Here is an 18,447-nt window from a genome sequence, read left to right as displayed (position 1 = left end):
CCACAAACTTCGACGAAACAGGCTCAGATTTGACACCAACTGAAGTCAACAAGACATTTGAGACAAGCTCATCATTTCAGGGGACAGAATTTTTTGTGAGATTTTGTCTTGGCCCACTAAAGGTTGGGAAACACTGGTCTAATTAGACCACGGTTAATTTATAATTAAAAAGTAAACAAGCAATCTGGTTTTTTTTTGTATGTATATGTAATGTATATACAGTACACATCACTACTTGAGTATGTACACAGCTCCTCCAGTACAAGTCGGTGACAGGATGAAGGAGAAGCAGCATTGAAATGGAAACACACTCTCGTGAAGCGAGAGTCGTCCTCCAGACGGCAGGAGGATGAGGAAGAGGAAGAGGGCCGCTCCCACTCATTTTCTCTGACGGAAGGAAGGATGATTCCACAGTTGCACCTCCCGCCTCATTCTGCTGCCTCGCACTGCAAATCTGCACGCACGTTGCTCTAAATATAGTGTTGTTGCAGAAACGAATGCGCTCCATTTTCTCCCATAGTGATAAAATTCCCCGGCGTTTGGCCTAGAGTCACCAAGGCACCGGTCGGGATGATCGCTTCCGCCGTTTCTGGATAGGTGATATCATTATTATTATTTTTTTCTATTGTCACTTTTCGTGTCCATGCCAAAAAAAATGCATGGGGGAAGAGGGGTGCTTCTTGTTGTTGACACGGTGAGAACTGATGGAGGACAGAGCTAAATGAAGGATGTTCACAGTTTTAAGAGTGCTTTACAGTGCTGCAGTCAAGCCAAAGTCGTGTTGCTTTCCTTTTTTGCCGCTTCTATTGGTCACAAAGGCCTTCTTTCCACATTTGTGTGCTTGAAGACATTTAGCTCTGTCCTCCATGGCCTCCTTTTTACACACAGTATTTGATTGGCACAGAGTCTGTACAGAGTGAAAGTGGCATCCTTGTCATTTTTTTTTTTTGAAGTACGCTCGCCTCCCCTTCGAAACTCCGCACCGCCCCCGCGTCGTTCGTGCGATCTCCTTCCACTCACCACAGCTGCCTCCCCGTGTAGGTGGGAGGGGCCGAGGGCACCTGCAGGGTGTGGCACAAAAGGGATTTAGGTTAAGTCTGTCAAGCGGTATAATGTGTTTATTGTCAACATGAACCAATCACATTCATCCTCATGGTAAAGTGGAGGCAACGCACATCCCGAATCAAGTTCAGCTGTTCTAGTAGTTGCCTGAAGGTTTTGTGATAAGACTGCATGCCAGGTATTGGAGCTGTTTATTCCTTCCACTTTGACTAAGGTTCAAATTCCATCTGAAAAAAAAAAGCAGTCCCAAGCATGATGCGGTATGTTGTTTACATTCATTGTGAGTCGTGAAAAAAAAAGAAAAAAAGCTCCTAAGTGCATGTTTTAGCTTGAATATGTGAACGTGTGAAGCGGATTTGTTTGTAGCCTTTCGGCAGTCAAAGATGATCGACAATACAGCACTAAAAATAGTGACAAGCTGCAATATTTTGCCGGTGTTGCCCTCGCATCTGCGCCCCGCTTGTGTGGTTGGGTAGCAGCTAAAATGCAATGACAGAACAGCCATTCGTTGTGTCGAATGGGCGTCAGAGCAGCTAGCATTGCGCGCACAAATCGACGTCCACGGCGTGAGCGTTTGTGTCCAAGCTCATTCGTGCATGTGCTAACAAAACGCACGCCTCCATGGAAAGCCATTTGAGCGGATAAAATCTAAATCCTTGATAGCTAGCTTCAGGTCAATGTACTGGTATGCACACAATTCAATGGTGACACACGAATAGAACAACTGTGTCCCACTAGTGATGTTTTTTGCACTAGGACACTTTTGGCACAGTAAATAGGACATCGGCATGCCATTAACCCTTTCAGGAACAGCGGTTACGACAGTGGACAGCCAGTAGTTGTCAATCAAGAATATCAAATAGATGCTGAAACGGCCAATCAGAGCACATTTGATACGCTTGATAGTCTGTTTAAGGCCAGTGTACCAGCGTGTTTGCTCACTAGTAGCGCAACTACGGTACTTGTTAATAGTGTGGTAAAACTGTGGCATTTTAAAGTTCTACTAGTCAGCAACTAGTAGTGCATGGATATCTATTAGTGAACAGTTTTGCCTCACTAGTAACTAATGTCCTCATCGTCTGCAAATAAATTGTACCATTAGTGAGGGGGGAAAAAAGCATCGTAGTAGTGTGTATGAGCCTTAGGCAGGATATCAAGGATACCGAAGCTAATTCATATCATTGATATCAAGCTTTGTACTCGTAGGCAAAATATGACACTCGCACATATGTGTCAAAGTCGAGGCCCGGGGGCCAAATCTGGCCCGCCACATCATTTTATGTGGCCCGGGAAAGCAAATCAAGCATGTCAAGTTCCATGATGCTTGCTAAAGTCTGAACCAAGATTTCAAATTGTCATATGTAATCCACATTAACGGTTATTATTCTCGACTTCTGTTTTTAAAACTAGTTATTCATTCATTTGTTGTGCGTTCTGTATGTAATATGTGGAGGGGATTAAAAATGGATATGGCTTCCCAAAATTCATAACGGCCCTCTAAGGGAAACCGTAACAACAATGTGGCCTGTGACAAAAAAAGAGTTTGACACCCCTGCACTAGCAGTAGAACTGTTACTTGTGAGATCGTCATTCCACACGTGCCTTCATTGTAATCGTTCACGGAGTTGTCTCAAGACTGTACAGGTTCAGTGAGTAGTCGCAGTTCAGCATTGTCAAATTTGCCCATTTGAAAAACGTGCTTTCTAATAGAAAAAGGAGTGTTGCTTTGGCGGCATCCTTTGGCTTTTTGATGCCAAGGACCTCTGTTGAAGTCTGTTGCGGTGCCGCATGTAGTGCTTTGCCGCCATCGGACAGTCTTAAAGGGGAAGTCAAGTTAGATATTTCCTTTCCAGTAATCTGTTCGAAACATGGTGCTGTGACTAAAATTGCGTTTGTGCAGTAAGAATTAAGCAGGCAGATTTGGATTCATCTCGGGGGTGGCCATTTTGCTTAGTACTGACTAATGCTGTCGACCGAAAATTACATCACAGCGCCTACGAGCTCAGGTTGCGACCGTCACAACTCAGCTGTTTTCTGGGTTTGGTTACGTGACATTCACAAGCTGAGACATGAGCACTGTGATGTCATTTTCAGTCGACGGCACGTGGCAAAATGGCCGCCCCATTAGATGGATGAAAACAGCTGGATTTTTCTTCTTAATTCATATTCCACAAGTACAGTTTTGATCAGATTACGGCATTAAGACCAGGTGTTGCACAAAGCTGTACTGAAGGTTATAAGGACCGTAAGATGGATCGCGAATAAATACTGAAACGCCTTCGATCCCAAGGACATTGAAAATCTGCTGAAAGAGCTTTCCATTGGCTTGGCTGTAACATGCAGACACTTGCAGCTGAAAGCTTCGCTTTGTCAGAATGATCCGGAGGCGCACATGTGATGGCGCATGCAGTCCGGTTGGCGGGCGGGCAAGCGGCCGGCCGGCGTGTGTACCTGCGACTGGGAGGATGTACTCACCGCTCCCCCGTTCAGGATCATGGTCATCTCGGTGGGTTGGTAGACGTTGCTGCGGAAAGGGGCGCTCGGCCTGGCGCCCGTGTTGTTGGTGTGTTGTCCGCCACCACTGCCGGCGCCGCTTCTCAGGCCTAGAAAGAAACATTTGTCATTCGCTGATTGTGACTGAGTCATCACACATCTTGAGCTGAGTACGTCCTGCAATTATACAGTGCAAATCACCCCCCCCCCCACCCCATTCACATTGAATTAATTCCCTAACTAAGTATGTAACTTAATGTACGAGTGGGATAGCAAATCAATTTGCTCCCCTGAAATCTATTGAGGTTCCGATAATCTGTTCCACTCCCACCCCCTCCAAAGTTTTCTTTAAACATGGTTTTAATAACAATTGTACTATATATTATAAAAACAAAGAAATAAACTGGTTTCATAAAGTGTAACTACTATCGATTATGATTATGATATGGCCGGAAGATTTAAGTTATTTGTTCTTTTCAAATTGGCAAAAATCTATATTTTTCATAAAACAAATATAATTAAACTATTATTTAATTTGCAAAATTTGGGGGAATCTTGACCATTTTTCTCGGTTGTTTAGCAACGTCAATAGATAAAAAAATGTTATTTTACAATATCTATTCATATATTCTTTATGTTAGTATAAATTTATGTATTAATCGCTCAATTAATTGGTTATTGGTATTTTATTCCACCAAATGACGGAATCTGTATCGGCCTCAGTTGAACAATAAAAGTGGGGCCCTAATTACTACATATTATATACAATATACTATATATAAATACAATTAGAAGAAACAAAGAAATAAATACATATTTCTCAGATGACTAACGCTCCAAATGGTCTGGTTCCAATTTTGAAATATAGGGCACAGTCCATTTATTAGACTCTTTTCTTGATCTTTCAATGCAACGTCAGAGGAACTCCCATTTCTAAGATAGCCGAACCCATGAAACCAACCTTCAACTCCCACAAAAACTTTCAAATGTGAGTCTGAGATTAATAGCAGACTCAGGAAGTAAGTGGATGTCATTTATCCTCATCAAAGAATTATTGATAGATTTAATGGATGTTTGGATTTCGGCCGCTATTTGCATTGAACCATTTTCCTCGATGATAATGATCACAATACAACCTAAGGAAGTGAACATGACAGCATATGGATCATAGTGAAAGCAAAACAGACACTGCAAAGCAGCTCAGGGCGAGCCAAGTCCAAAATTATATTTGGCAAAATGCCCAAATCTGCCACACATTTCCTGTACGATATCCAGAAGAAGAAAACCATTGCCGCATAAATCACCAAGCTATTAATCCTCCAAATTTGATTGGAGCCATAAAACACGGAATCACTCTCCTTTAAAAATAAAAATAAAAATTAGTTACTTCTCTCTTGTTTGGTTCTACGCCGTCAATTATTCACTTAAAACGGTGCAGCTAAATGTCGTGACTGTAGCATACCTGCGGTGTTCTCATCGTTGTATCCGTAGCCTTGGTTCTCCACAAACTGCCTGTGAGAAAGCGGGATGTCCTCGTCGAAGCTGGTCTCCCTCATCCGCGTGGAGTTCTGCGACGTGTCGAAGTAGTCCGGCGCGGTGGGCTGCGGCGGGGGCTTCATACACATGTGCGCCTCGGGAATGGCGTGGAAAATGAGCAGCAGCCAACCCTGGGCCACCAACGCCATGGCCAGCGCCGGCTCGTCCCACTCCGGCGACTTCCTCAGCCAGTCGTTGCCGTATAGATAGAAGCCCACCCATGCCACCCACAGCAGCAGCGAGAGAAGGCAGGTGACCAGCAGCCAGATGGCACTGCAGCGCCATTGTCGCGTCTTGCCGCACAGGGCCAGCGAGGCGGCAGTCAAGGCGGCGAGCAGCAGCGCTAACACGTAGCTGCAGGCTAGCGAGAAGTCCATGGGCAGGTACTGGCAGGCGCCCTGGCCCTCCCTCAGCACGGTCAGGAGGAGCCACTCGGCGGCGATGATGCCCTGCACGGCGCTCAGACCCAACGCCAGGCCCGTCAGGGCGCAGCCGCCCGGGCTGCGGTGCTCGCGGCCCACTTGGCGCAGGCGGACCCCTTGCACCAGCAAGCAAGAGAAGCAAAGGGCAAAGAGGAGGCCCCAGAGGGCCCGCCGCAGCACGCACAGCGACTCGTCCCGCTCGATCAGGTAGGCGAAGCTCAGGCCAAACAAACCCGCCACGCCCAGGAGCAGCAGCAGAACTGGCCCCACGCCGCTGCGCTTCTCGGGCTCGCCGATGCGGCGCAGGCGGCAGAGCAGGACCAAAACCAGCAGGATGGCCACCAGGGTACCGCCGGCCGCCACGCTCTCCACCGCCACACCCCATACGGCGTCCAGGTCGCACAGGAGGGTGTAGGGTCGCCCAAGGCCCCAGCCGCAGCCTGTGGGGAGCGCCTCTGAGTCCTCGGGGTCTTGACCCGTAGCCCCGTGGGTGAGCAGCAGCAGGAACAGGACCAGGGAGAACGCCATCTCTTTGAGAAAAACAATCAAGACAAGGCAAAGGTATGTGAGGGAGGGGGAAAATGTTCCAAAACAGCGATTGTGCTCGTAAAAGCCGTAATAAAAGCAGGAGGAAGCCGAGCACAGAAGCGACTTGTGAAAGACTCCAGACGCAGTTTTTGACCCGAAAGAGCTCAATTGGAACTGTTATGAACCTTTAAAAGGCCAATTGACCACATTCGCAACCACAAAAGCATAGAAGCCGATTGCAAAGCTGAACTCCGTTTTAGCCATGCCGGCATGCTGATCTAACCGACAAAATACAACAGAGTTACTTTTACAGTCACAGCCTTTAAGCATATTCATCTTGTTTTGGGATTGAAGATGATGAAATGTATCAGCCATTTCCAAAATGGCCTTGCGGTTGTAAATGACACGTCGTCCATATGACACAGCTTTTCAATGACATCATACTCTTTGAAGATGATGTGATCAAATTGAGCGAAATTCTTGAAGGGAGAAAGTAGTTGTCTCTTGAGACCATACATAAGTCCTGAATCGCAAGATAAAAACAAACCAGAGTGCCAGAACTAAGAACTAAAGTCTTGAATCTCGGAATCGCTCAATAGTTGGGCAAAAGGTTTCCAGCCTTTATTTGCAGATCGAAATCACTGAACATCGAACTGCGTGAAAACTGAACACAAGGATTAGAAACTTTCTTTTTGATGGCATAATAAATCCTGCCAAGCCGTTTGCCTCTAATCACCTTCAACAGATATAACTTAGTCGATTGGAGAATACAGGAATGAATGACTAACCCAGGGGTGGGCAATTCTTTTTTGCATAGGGCCACATGAGAAGCAGAAAATATTATGGAGGGCCGGATCAAAAGGGTGAACTAAATTCGACATATTAATTGGATTTCCTTATTTAAAAAGCAGTATTTTGCATTTTTGGGCACGTTTTTCAGACTTTAAGACTACATTATTCTGTCGTATCGAACGGGATTTGCTTGACTTGGCGCTACTGCGGGCTTCCGTATCGTCTCCCCCTTCCTCCCTATGTTCTGCAACTTCAACTAACTGTGCCACCTAGCGTTGAAATGCCTGTCATTACAAGTCCAAATGAAATGAATGCAGTCGTTGATATCGAACCATAATTGTGTACCAACCTTCGGCGGGCCGGATTAAAAAGACCAACTGGCCGGATTTGGCCCGCGGGCCGTAGTTTGCCCACCCTGGACTAACCACTTCAAAGTGTTATATGCTTTTTTTAAATGTGTATTTTATTTATTTTTTGGGCGGGCGGTGCTGAAACCACTCCATGCATGTTTTAAAGGAGTATCACACTACTTTGACAGTGTCAACTCAATCTTGGCATCATTTTCTTCGCAAACGTCCAATTTTGTATGTCACCAGATTGTGCAGATGTACCTGATGATGTGACACGACACATGCAAACCAGCGCACGATTGTGATTTTTAAGTCGCGCTTGTTTACCACCGAAAGTAAGTGATCACTATTCATGTCTTTGCCACCTCCGGAGTCTTCTAATATGCACGCATGGTGCATATTCATGTGTATCTAGCTCTTTCATCTGTCCCGCAAGGCTGCACACCCGCTGAAATTCTTGGCCCTCCCCTTTTCCCTCATGGAGCCTTCGCACCCGCTCAAACCCCAACGCCCCCCAACACACCCACGCCCGCACTGACGCCCCCGGCTGAACCAGAGATGAGTCACCAAAACACAAAGATAGAGACCAAAACAGTGGTCTGTGATTTGCACGCCACCTTCACATTCAAGACGCACTTGAGCTCCTCCGAAAAGCGCCGTTATCCCGGCCAGCCCTGCCGGTAACCATGGTTACCTCCCCCATCTTGACGGAAACGAGAGAGCGCTCGCTCGTCCGTATTAAGCGGAGTGGACAGCTCCTCCTCTGTCTCATGTTTTCCTTTTGAATTCGGCCCCGATCTTCGTCTTTGTCACCTCTTAATGAGCGAGTAAAAAAGAATACAGTGAGGACCCTCACAACGTGAGGCAGGAAGACCTTGCCCCCCCTTCCAGTGCCATCACGGCCCCGTGTCACACTGTCATTCCTCACACAGATGGTTGCTCTGGCTGCAGGACACACACACACACACACACACACACACACACACGCACACACACACACACACACACACAAGAGCCAGTGGCAACACACACGCAATCACATGCAAGCAGTCACTTGCGAAAATCACAAAGCAGACCTTTACACGCAAGCACAAGACATCCCACAATTTTTTTTTTAATTAAATTTTTTGTTGAATGGGAGTCACAATATAGAAATACAAATTAACAATACAATGAACACAATTTCACCGTTTGTTGTTCACACCCTATTTGTAAGTTGTTTTTTTTAACGGTTTATTTATCCGGGGGTGGGGGTTGTTTGTTTTTTTAAGCGGTGTAGAGGCAAATTTGGAGTTGTGCACCTCCAGCGTAGTACCACGTTGTGCCACAACATGCCGGGCAGCACTGAGAACTACTGGAAGATGTTCAGTGTAAATAACAGCAAGCAAAAGAAGAAGCTTATTTTCATTTCCTTGTTGTTTCATTTTCCATACTTGTTGTATGCTTTGCTTCTGTGTGTGTGTCCCGAGTAGCATTTCTTTGAAGGCTAACAACTACCGCAACATTAATGCTAATTTTCTTTAGCCTGTCAATTGGGTTTCACATATGTTAGCATTAAGCTAAAGCACTTTCCATTCGATGTAATGTGGTTTGATGCTTCTGCCTCAAGAGTTGAGACGTTCTAGGTTCACTGATGATCCGTGCCTTAATAATGAACACAAGAACTACAGAAAATGGGTGGGTGGAGGATTTCTGTCTTGGAAAGTCACAAAATGTATCACATTCAGTTGTAATTGAACAAAGACAAGATGGTGTTTCATTCGGCTTCATTTCCCTCCTCCACGTGAAAAGCCTGTGATTTTTTTTTTTCTTCCAACAACATGTCTCCTCTGCATCTCTGTACCAATGACATGCCCTCTCCTCCCTTCCATTTTAGTTTCCCCCCTCCTTGCTCTTCCTCGCCTCCATTCTGTGCATCTTATGTAACGGGAGGAAGGATCCAGCTCCTGCCAGTTGCGGGGCTGCTGCGGCATGGCTGCCGCGCATAGCCTGTGTTGGAAATCCCTCTCTATCCACCATGCAATGCCCTGTATGGCAAGTTCAGCATTTTCTGGCGCTGTTTGAATGTGTAGTGAGTAAAGGATATTCCCTACATCAGTGTTTTGCAAACTTTGAGTCAAGGCAAACATTTGACAGAACAGCACGCCACCAAATAAAGACGTGACAAACTTTGCTGCCTAATGGCGGAGCATTTAATTGCTGTGCCTGACAAGGCACACCACTGGCATTGACAGAGTAGCTAACGAATAGCATCATTGTGTTCTGTGTGAAAAATAGCTCACTGGTTTAGTGAGGATTTAGTTACACTGCCCTAGGAGGCCTGGTGCTGGTATTCTGTTCAGCACTAATTTTTATGTAAGTTGTTTGCTCGGTTTTACATGGAAAAAAAGGTAAAATTATTTTATTGTACTTAGGCGTCATTAAAATGTAAATTGCTAATAATACATTGGCTAACTTGTACCTGTCACCTGTCATCAAATGGTGAGTAGTTTTACTTTATTTGAATGTTATTGTGCCGGTGGCCATTTTGCATTTGTGTTAACAGTTCGCAACACACTTTCTGGAAAAGGACACGTTTTACCCACATCTTCAAGTCAAGTGAGTCTTTTTACTCTTTTACTGATTGGCTCTTGCAGTAAGACTGGCCATCAATCAAACAAAAATGACATCATTATATTTTTAATGTGTTATTGATAAGCAACTCAACATTATTATTTCACAACATGAAAATAACTACCATGATAAAATTAAATAGCCTGGACAGTGTTTGGCTACATTCTGTTCTGATAACAAAGAACCAGGAAAAGGCGAGAAATGGGAAGCACTTGCAAACGGCAAGGAATGAGAAAAACTTACATTTCTTGAGAGAATCCAATTCACGAGAATACAAACTGTAAATAGACAACCAGAAAGTACTTCCAGGAAAAACACTATGAACTAACGTGGTGAAAAGCTAAAAAAAAAAAAATGTCACGAACATCTAGAAAATGAAGCGCTTGGAGTCGTGAGCAAGTTTTAATAATTCGACAGCCTGTTGTTGGCGTGGCATGGCTTTTAAAGGCAGCTAGGTAACAAGTCATGAGAGACAGTCCACTGTAAAAAAACATAAACAAAGCCAATATGACAGGATCATAAAACACTCCGTGGAATTTTGCCTCCCAATACCATGTACTTAACCCGGTTAGGGCTGATTTACAGGAACTGATGAAAACCCGCTTCCATCCTTGCTTAGTGCTTCCTTTAAAAAAAAAAAAACTTCTCGTCCTCTGTCCCAAAAAAGGAAGGCTATCCGGGACGGACGGACGGACGCATCGTTTTGTCCCAGCGATGGAATTGCATCTCAGGTTATGACTGTGGTTTTCTTTCAGCTATTGAAGTTACTGAAATGGGGGGTTTGATAACAGGAAAATGCTTACAATATAGCTGCTTTCGTGAGAGTTTGAAATGTTGGTACAGATTTTAGGAAGCACCATGGAAAATGACATATTTGATTGGCTTTTGTGGGCCAGATAAAATGATGTGGCAGGACAGATTTGGCCCCCGGGCCTTGAGTTTGACACCCGTGCATCACACGTTGTAAAAATAGTTTTGACTGGCATTTCAATGGGAAATATCGCGATTGTAGTGGGAAGTGGGAGGAATTCCATTTGACCTTTGAGCTTCCACTGCTTTTCTGAACTTTTCACTTCTGCTATCTTGAGCGAGAATTACGCGTGTTGAGCAAATGACACGAAATCCTCTTTCTTACTCATAGACCTGCTGACAGGACACATGCTTGTTGGGAGGGACTTTTCCGAAACAACAGCGCTGTTGTTCGCGTAGTCGCAGTGCTATTATTTGGCTGCCATTAGTCCCCTTTTGGACAGCTCGCAGGCAACAAAATACAGGACAGTGTAGTCGCTCCACTTCCTCGTTAAACACCATCATGCATCCATCTGTGTCTGCTCTCACCGCACTGATGTCGTCGATTCTTTTCATCTTCAAGAGTGATATATGACGCAGTAAAACAGTCAAAGTTGCAGATGAAATTTTAGGCCTCGAGGGGGAGGGGGGCAGGGATCAACTGGAGGGTGAGAGTCAACATGCGGAAAGTAAAAGTAGATTTGCCAACGTCTTCGGGGCGTCTCCGATCGCCCTAATTAGGTCTCATTAGCATGGAACAGAGGCTCGCAGCAGGAACATATGCTAATGGACTTGGCAATTAACAGTGCCAGTGATTAATCCTTCCCCACTCCCTTCACATAAACACATAATGTGGGTTGTCAGATGGGGTATGATGGTGTGTGGGTGTGCGTGTATGTGCAAAGAGTGCTCGAGGGGTGCTCGAGGGGCACATCCCAAATGGTCCGAAATAGACTCCGAGTCACACTTCCAGCCAAGGTGTCACATGTCGTCTTTCATTTTCACGCTATATAAATACCCAACTCACACACGGAAGTGACGGCAATTGATTTGCAGGAGACCGTTAAGATAATAAACGATGGGAGCTGGCAGGAAAGACCAAAAGTGTGTGTATGTGTGTGACCTACGGGAGTGTTCAGATTGTTCATTTTTTTCAATTGCGATATGACGCCAATATTGCGGCCTTGAGGAACGCCCGATACCGAGATCGATCCAGCACGATATCAGCAGGAATGATATGTGCTTTTATTTATTTTATTTTTTGGGGGGGGGTGTTAGAAGCTACTGGATAGAAGAGCGTTGGGACTGGACTGCTTTTATATGTGTGCTTATATCGGAGATTTAGATTTAGACCGATATACAGTAATCCCTTGCGATTCAGCACTTCATGTTTTTCGTGTTTTTCCAAAATACTGTATTCATAAAAACACTTAATCAAAAAATCGAAATGGCAAATCAAAATGCATCTTTCGCATTGTTTCATGTTGATGTGCGAGAGATGCTTCATTGCATGCCGAACGACTCTGAGGCATGCCTGTACTATACTGTATGTGCCATGGGCACTCATTCAAGATCAAGGCATGTGATTGGTTACCGGCGCTACATCGACCAATGAGAGCATGAGTGGATTTATCCCGTCAACTGATTGGCTGTGTATCATCGTGGCCTTCAACGGCAGTGGCGCGGGCCTAGCTCGCAGCCTTGACCGTGTCGGGGTGTCTTATTTTGAACGTTTCCCGACCCAGTCATCTTTTTTTTTTTTTTGACACGTAACAAGGAAGTCATGACAGCCCAGACGAAAGCAGAAGTGACAGCCAAAACTGTTAGTTCAGTCAGAGTTTTGTTCTTTATAAAAAAAAAACAACAACAACATTCATTGATTTTAAAAAAAAAGGAACCATGAAACAATTTCAACGAATAAGAGGACAAGATGAACGTCAGCGCTACCCATGACCATGTTTTTCTCCAATTTAAAAACCTCAGCGACAGCATCAGCGCCTCCAGCAGAAAAATCTCAAACTGAAGCCCAAGCCTGTAAGAGTCAAGTTTGAGCTGCCTTTTATGCAACCAACGCACAGCTCTTTGTCTCTATCGGAAGGCAATAATGGTGAATGTTAATTACACCTGTCTTTGTGTGAAAAAACACACATTTACATACTTGAAAATTCTGGGGTGGGGGATTCTACTTTGCGGTTTTTCAATTTTCACGGGAGGTTCTGTTCCCCATTCACTGTGGAAAAACTAGGGATCAATGTGTGTAACGTGTGATCTTTGTGTGTGCATTTGTGTGAGAGAGTCTGTTTCTGTGATCTGTGTGTGTATGTGATCGGCATGTGTATGCGTTTGGGGGAGGGCTCGACGCATGGACACAAATGGAAAGGGGAAGCAGGGACATTCCCGTTTACAAAAAAAAACTGTCATGGCATACAGTCGACACATGCGCGCACACACACACGTACACACGCTAGGACACATCCAAATCCTGCAGCGCACTATTAGAACCTTCGTAGTTCCCACTCACCATCATGCCGCAAGACAATTAAAAGTCTTCCGCGAACACATCGTGCAATGCTTTTAGATGTGAAGAAGCCAAAACTTCAAACCCAGAAATTGAAGACTGCGAGCTAGCTACCATGCTGTCCACAGATTAATCCAATTTCCGTAATTTCCAGTGGAGAAAAATTAGATTCTACATCCAGACAAACGGGATGTGGACCAGCGTGGCCAATTTCAACCTCAAGAGTTGTCCACACAACCTCCTTGGTGGAGGTAATGCAGTGGTGTCCCGAGATTTTCCGAATGAGAAAAATAGCACCGTATAATATTGTACTATGTACAAACATACAGAAATAATTGAATTAACCAGACTGAAAAGAAACACATTTTTCTTGAATACAATGGACATTGTGCTGCTGCTGCTTCTAGATGTGCACCTTGGCCAAACTAGAAGCAGACCAAACACGAGTCAGCTGTAGTAATATTGGTTATTTTCGCAGAGCATCAAGAAAATATGCCCGTGAGTGTTCTTATATTCTCTGTCTACATGTGTTGCTCCATTCTTTGTGTTCAAATAGCTGTTGCTCCGAGGGACACTGCAACATTGATGGTAATCGTCAAACCTCGATGGCCTTTTGCATTGTTCGATAACATTAAGAACGCAGCTATCCCAAATAGACAATATATTTAGTTCAACATTAACCGGGAGTACCAAATCACTACTTGTTGTGAAAAGAGTTCAATTCACTTCCAGTCCGTGGTGCTTGTAGCTCAGATTTTCCCTCTCAAGTCAAAGCAAACAAATTGGCCGAATGATGGCTCGCATCGAAAGGCACCGCTGTAATCCAAACAACACACGAGCCGACAGTAACGAGGCTCATATCACCAATAATCTGTTGAGCAACACTAATGCCAATGCATCCGCAGACGCCCGTTTCCACGTCGACGGCCTCTTTCTGCTAATGGTACCCAAGTGGCTATTAGAGCTTCATTTTCAGATAAATTATAGGCAGCACACTGTCGGGGTTCCCACTACCACATCCCCCCACCACCACCACCTGCATCCTCCCCAAAAGGTGGGTGCACTCTTGCTTTTAGCTGACCTAAGGAGCAGCTGAATGCAAACGCACCCGCGCGCGCACACACACACACACACACACACACACACACACACTGTTAGAGAATGCTCTTTTTCCAGCAAACCCCCCCCCCCCCCCCCCCCGCCCACCCACCACCAATTCCTCTCCTCATGACAATGTTGGCCACATGCAGGCTCCCCAGGGCATTCCAGAAGAGCGTTTGTTTGAGGCAGCATTGTTACAAATGTGTGTGAGCCTGGAATAAAGAATGACACCTCACCTCCTAACAATGATGGAGTGCTTGGCACTCCCCAAAATAAACTACTGTGTGCATGTGTGTGTGTGTGTGTATATAGTGGGGGATGAAAATGCACCACGTCAGAGCCAACCGTCCATTTACACCAAGATGCTTTTTTTGGGGGGGGCGGCGGTGTCAATGATGCTGAATGCATAAATACAAAACAAAACAACAACAACAAATCATTTGGGCTTTATGCAGTCGTGCATTCATTACACCCCCCTCCTCCCCAACCCCCGTCCACCCCAATGCATAGGACATGAGCTATTTATGGTGACATGAGGAACACCACCGACCTTTTTTTGTTGTTTTTAATCGAAGCAAATAGATCCGCTGGTGGGTGGATGAGTGGTGGGGGGCGCAGGGTGCTGTGCGCAACGTCGACCAGACTCCGTGCTCCAAATGTCACATTTCGGAAAGAGCCTCGTCGCCCGCCTCGACTCTCTGCATCCACACGCGCGCCGCCGTCGTAGATGCTTCCGACTGTCTCGCTTTCGGAACCGGCGGTGGGCGCAGCAGCCCGAATGACATATGTACAGCAGATCAGCTGACCCCAGCAGCCGCGGATGTGTCCCGGCAGGTCCGACGCAGACGAGGGTGGTTGTTTCCCTTTCTCCCCCTCCCTATCACTCAAATCCTTTGTTTAAGCATCGTGCGAAATAAAAAAAGAAAGCCCACCGCGCAGGGCAAGGCGCCGTGCTAGTCCGTTTAAAGTCCACTTCAACGCTCGCTGCTGCTCAACGAATGAGCGCCACGCAAAAACTGCGCTCCGCATAACGCGCTTGAAGATTAGGCCCCCACCCCCTCAGCGCCCCCCACCCCCACGCCTCCTTTCCGCCTCTGCGCATGTTCACACACACGCACGTCCACGTCCACGCACACAGAAGACAAATTCACTCCATGCTGTTGGAAATGAATTTGAAATGACTGACACATACAACAAAAACCAGATTTTAAATCCTTCCCGTCTCTCTATTTTGTATGGTCACATTCGTTAACGCATGCGCAGTCGCATTTATTCATTGACACGCACTATTTGGGGAACGGTGGTAATTCTAGAATTGTATTTTTTTTCTTTGGTCACAAATTTGCGTGGATATGTCTGATTGATGGATTGACAAATTGGCAGCTGGATGATAGATGTAAGGGATTAAATTAACTCATTCACTCCCAAAGACGTTTTTTAACGTCTTTTCAGACTTGGTCCAGAATTGGCTGGTACTGAGTGAGTTGATGGCTTAATAGTGTCACGTTCCGTGCCTGCCTGCAGGGGGCGGGCTTTCTCTCCGCCGACTGCACACCTGTTGTTCATTTTGGGATGATTATACTTCCTTTATTAGGAGACTCCGGCAGTTTACTCACTGCCGGAGAATTCCACGCCGTGCCATATTGCTCTCGATCTCGCTATTTTGTCATTTGACCAGTTGCCTTTTTGCCTTACGGCCGTTACTCTTGTTATTCGCGTTTAGCTCCTAGATTTTGTATTACTCGTATTTCCGCCAATTCAGGCCCTCCTCGCGTCGTTTTGTTTTCCGCGAGCGTTTTCAGTTGTAGTATCCTTCTTTGTTATTCCTGGTCCTTATTTGACCAGCGTTTTGTGTTACCGTTTTTCCCTGTCGGGCTCTTTCTGTTTTTTGTCATTAAAGACACTCTTTTTCTTTGACAAGATTTTTTCGTTGTCTGTTCTCCGGGGATCCAACCCTTTATTCCATTGTTCTGCACGGAGCGATAGTTATCGCTTCGGGCTTCTTATTTCTTATTCATCCCATGGCCTAAGAGGCCGTCGGGGTGCCATGGTGGAGGTCTGGGCAGTCAGGGATCTCCAGCACTCTCGGTCCTTAGCTGTTCGTAGCAGGGTCTGGAAGCTGCAGTTAGTCCATTCCTTAATGTTGTCCATCCAGCACTTTCTCTGTCTGCCTCTTCTCCGTTTCCCTTCCACTGTCCCCTGTAGGATGGTTTTGGATAGCAAGGTATGCCTTGTAACGTGGCCATACCAGGCCATTTTGCGACGTTTTACCGTTGACAGTACGGGGTCCTGTTCTCCAGCGAGGGTGGTGACTAGCTGTCTGACATAGTCATTTGTCCGGTGTTCTCTATAAGATATATGGAGCATCCTTCTGTAGCTCTTGTTCTCAAAGGACTGAATCCTGCGTTCCGTGTCTGCTGTGAGTGTCCAACTCTCACAGCCGTATAGTAAGGTGGAGAGTACCAGGGGCTTGTACAGCCTGACCTTCACCGTGAAGCTGATGGTATTGCTCCTCCAAATTCTGGCCAGTCTTGTCATGGCTGATGTTGCGATGCCTATTCTTGCTTTAATCTCCTTTGTGGAGCTGCCATCCTCACTCACAAAGGACCCAAGGTATTTGAAGTCCTTAACCATTTCCAGGGTTTGCCTGTTCAATGTGATGCTTGTTGGTGTTGTTTTACTGTGGCTATTGACCAGTATCTTGCTTTTCTCTGCACTTATCTCCATGCCATAAGCCCTCGCTACCTCTTCCAGTCTGGTGGTAAGATCCTGGAGTTCAGCTTCGCTTTTTCCCATAAGGTCTATGTCATCAGCGAACCGGAGGTTGCAGATGGGTCTTCCTCCGATGGATATGGAGGTGTGGAACTCTTCAAGGGCCTCGTCCATGATGTTTTCCAGAAAGACATTGAATAGGACAGGGGACAGAAGACATCCTTGGCGGACACCGATCGATGTTTTAAAAAGTTCTCCCATAGTGTTGTTAATGAGAACTGCACTACTTGAATTTGTGTAGAGTGATTGGATGACCTGGATGAGATTATTGTTGAAGTTGTAGTTTCGGAGCACCTGCCACAGCCCCTCATGCCACACACGGTCAAAGGCTTTTTTAAAGTCGATGAAGTTGTGGTAAAGGTCATGTTGATGCTGGAGGTGTTTCTCGATGAGTAATCTGATGTTAAAGATCTGCTCCGTGGTACTCCTTTTTGGTCGGAATCCTGCTTGTTCTTCTGAAATGATTTCCTCTTCCCTGCTCTTTAGTCTATTCAGGATGATCCGTAGTAGCACCTTGCTTGCATGGCAGATCAGGCTGATGGTCCTGTAGTTCTGACACTGCCTTGAGTTCCCTTTCTTAGGAATGGGAATAACGAGAGATTGTGTCCATTTTTGGGGCCATTGCTTGGTTACCCAGATATTTTGACAGATGTGTGTGAGTACTTTTGTTGTCTCCCGCAGAACGACATGGCATTCACCAAATGGTGTGACACACAATCAAATCGACTACATATTCACCCCACAAAGATTCAAGTCAAGCATCAACAAAGCCCAAACCAGAACGTTTCCTGGTGCGGACGTGGGAAGTGACCACGATATGGTACTGCTGACGCTCAGACTCAAACTTAAAACACAAAAGCAACACAGTACACCACGCATCAGGTTCAACTTAGACAAACTGAAAGACCCACAAGTTGCAGGAATATTTGAGGCAAGCATAGGAGGAAAATTTGCAACACTTAACCTACTACAAGACATAGACTCATTGACAGACACTATGGAGAGCATACTCGTAGAAACAGCGACAGAAGTATTGGGGAAGTTTAGAAAGAAAAAGAATCCGTGGGTCACAGATGACATCCTTGATTTGTGTGACCATAGAAGGACATTAAAAAGGACCAAGAAGGATGACCCAGAGGCAGCAGAACAGCACACTCTGGTGAACAAAAATATCAGGAAGAGGATGAGGGAAGCGAAGGAGAAGTGGATCACCGAGCAGTGTGAAAACATAGATGCACGGATACGACAGGGCAACAGTAAAGCAGCATACGCCACATTGAAGACACTGACAAAGACACGGCAACATACAGCAACAATAATAGAAGATGGGGACGGTGCTGTGCTAACCGAAAAGACAGCAGTAACCAGAAGATGGACAGAGTACTGCCAGGAACTCTACAATTTCACAATAAAACCCAACCTTAACATAATCACCGACGCCACAAAGACTACCAGCGAAGATGCCGACGTG

At 45.7% G+C, this 18,447-nt stretch overlaps 1 protein-coding gene across 3 annotated transcripts; it reads right to left on the bottom strand.

Annotated features, from left to right (window-relative positions):
* Positions 1-824: 824 nt before the first annotated feature.
* On the bottom strand, positions 825-15,263 carry gprc5ba (G protein-coupled receptor, class C, group 5, member Ba). Of its 3 annotated transcripts, none has more exons than XM_052049540.1 (4): positions 14,755-15,263; positions 5,018-6,041; positions 3,514-3,665; positions 825-1,061 (listed from the first exon to the last, which is right to left on the bottom strand). In XM_052049540.1, exons 2-4 carry the CDS (start codon positions 6,039-6,041, stop codon positions 1,017-1,019), a joined length of 1,221 nt encoding a protein of 406 aa, XP_051905500.1. In that variant the 5' UTR covers positions 14,755-15,263; the 3' UTR covers positions 825-1,016. The 3 variants fall into 3 exon arrangements, with proteins under 3 accessions (XP_051905500.1, XP_051905498.1, XP_051905499.1); XM_052049538.1 differs by having other exon boundaries at positions 5,018-6,043; positions 15,137-15,260; XM_052049539.1 differs by having other exon boundaries at positions 3,538-3,665; positions 5,018-6,043; positions 15,137-15,257.
* Between the last annotated feature and the right edge of the window lie 3,184 nt (positions 15,264-18,447).

The sequence above is a fragment of the Hippocampus zosterae genome, chromosome 17 (assembly GCF_025434085.1).
Source record: "Hippocampus zosterae strain Florida chromosome 17, ASM2543408v3, whole genome shotgun sequence".
Classification (NCBI taxonomy): domain Eukaryota; kingdom Metazoa; phylum Chordata; class Actinopteri; order Syngnathiformes; family Syngnathidae; genus Hippocampus; species Hippocampus zosterae.
The sequence above is the reverse complement of the archived record's forward strand: the minus strand, read 5'-3'. Positions and strand labels throughout refer to the sequence as shown.

Coding starts and splice junctions, on each gene's coding strand:
- gprc5ba (XM_052049538.1), bottom strand. CDS start 15,233: ATGCGGAGCGCAGTTTTTGCGTGGCGCTCATTCGTTGAGCAGCAGCGA. Junction 6,044..15,136: donor ACGGCGCCTTGCCCTGCGCG/GTGGGCTTTCTT, acceptor TTTTTCTCAAAG/AGATGGCGTTCTCCCTGGTC. Junction 1,062..3,513: donor GTACATCCTCCCAGTCGCAG/GTACACACGCCG, acceptor CACACCCTGCAG/GTGCCCTCGGCCCCTCCCAC.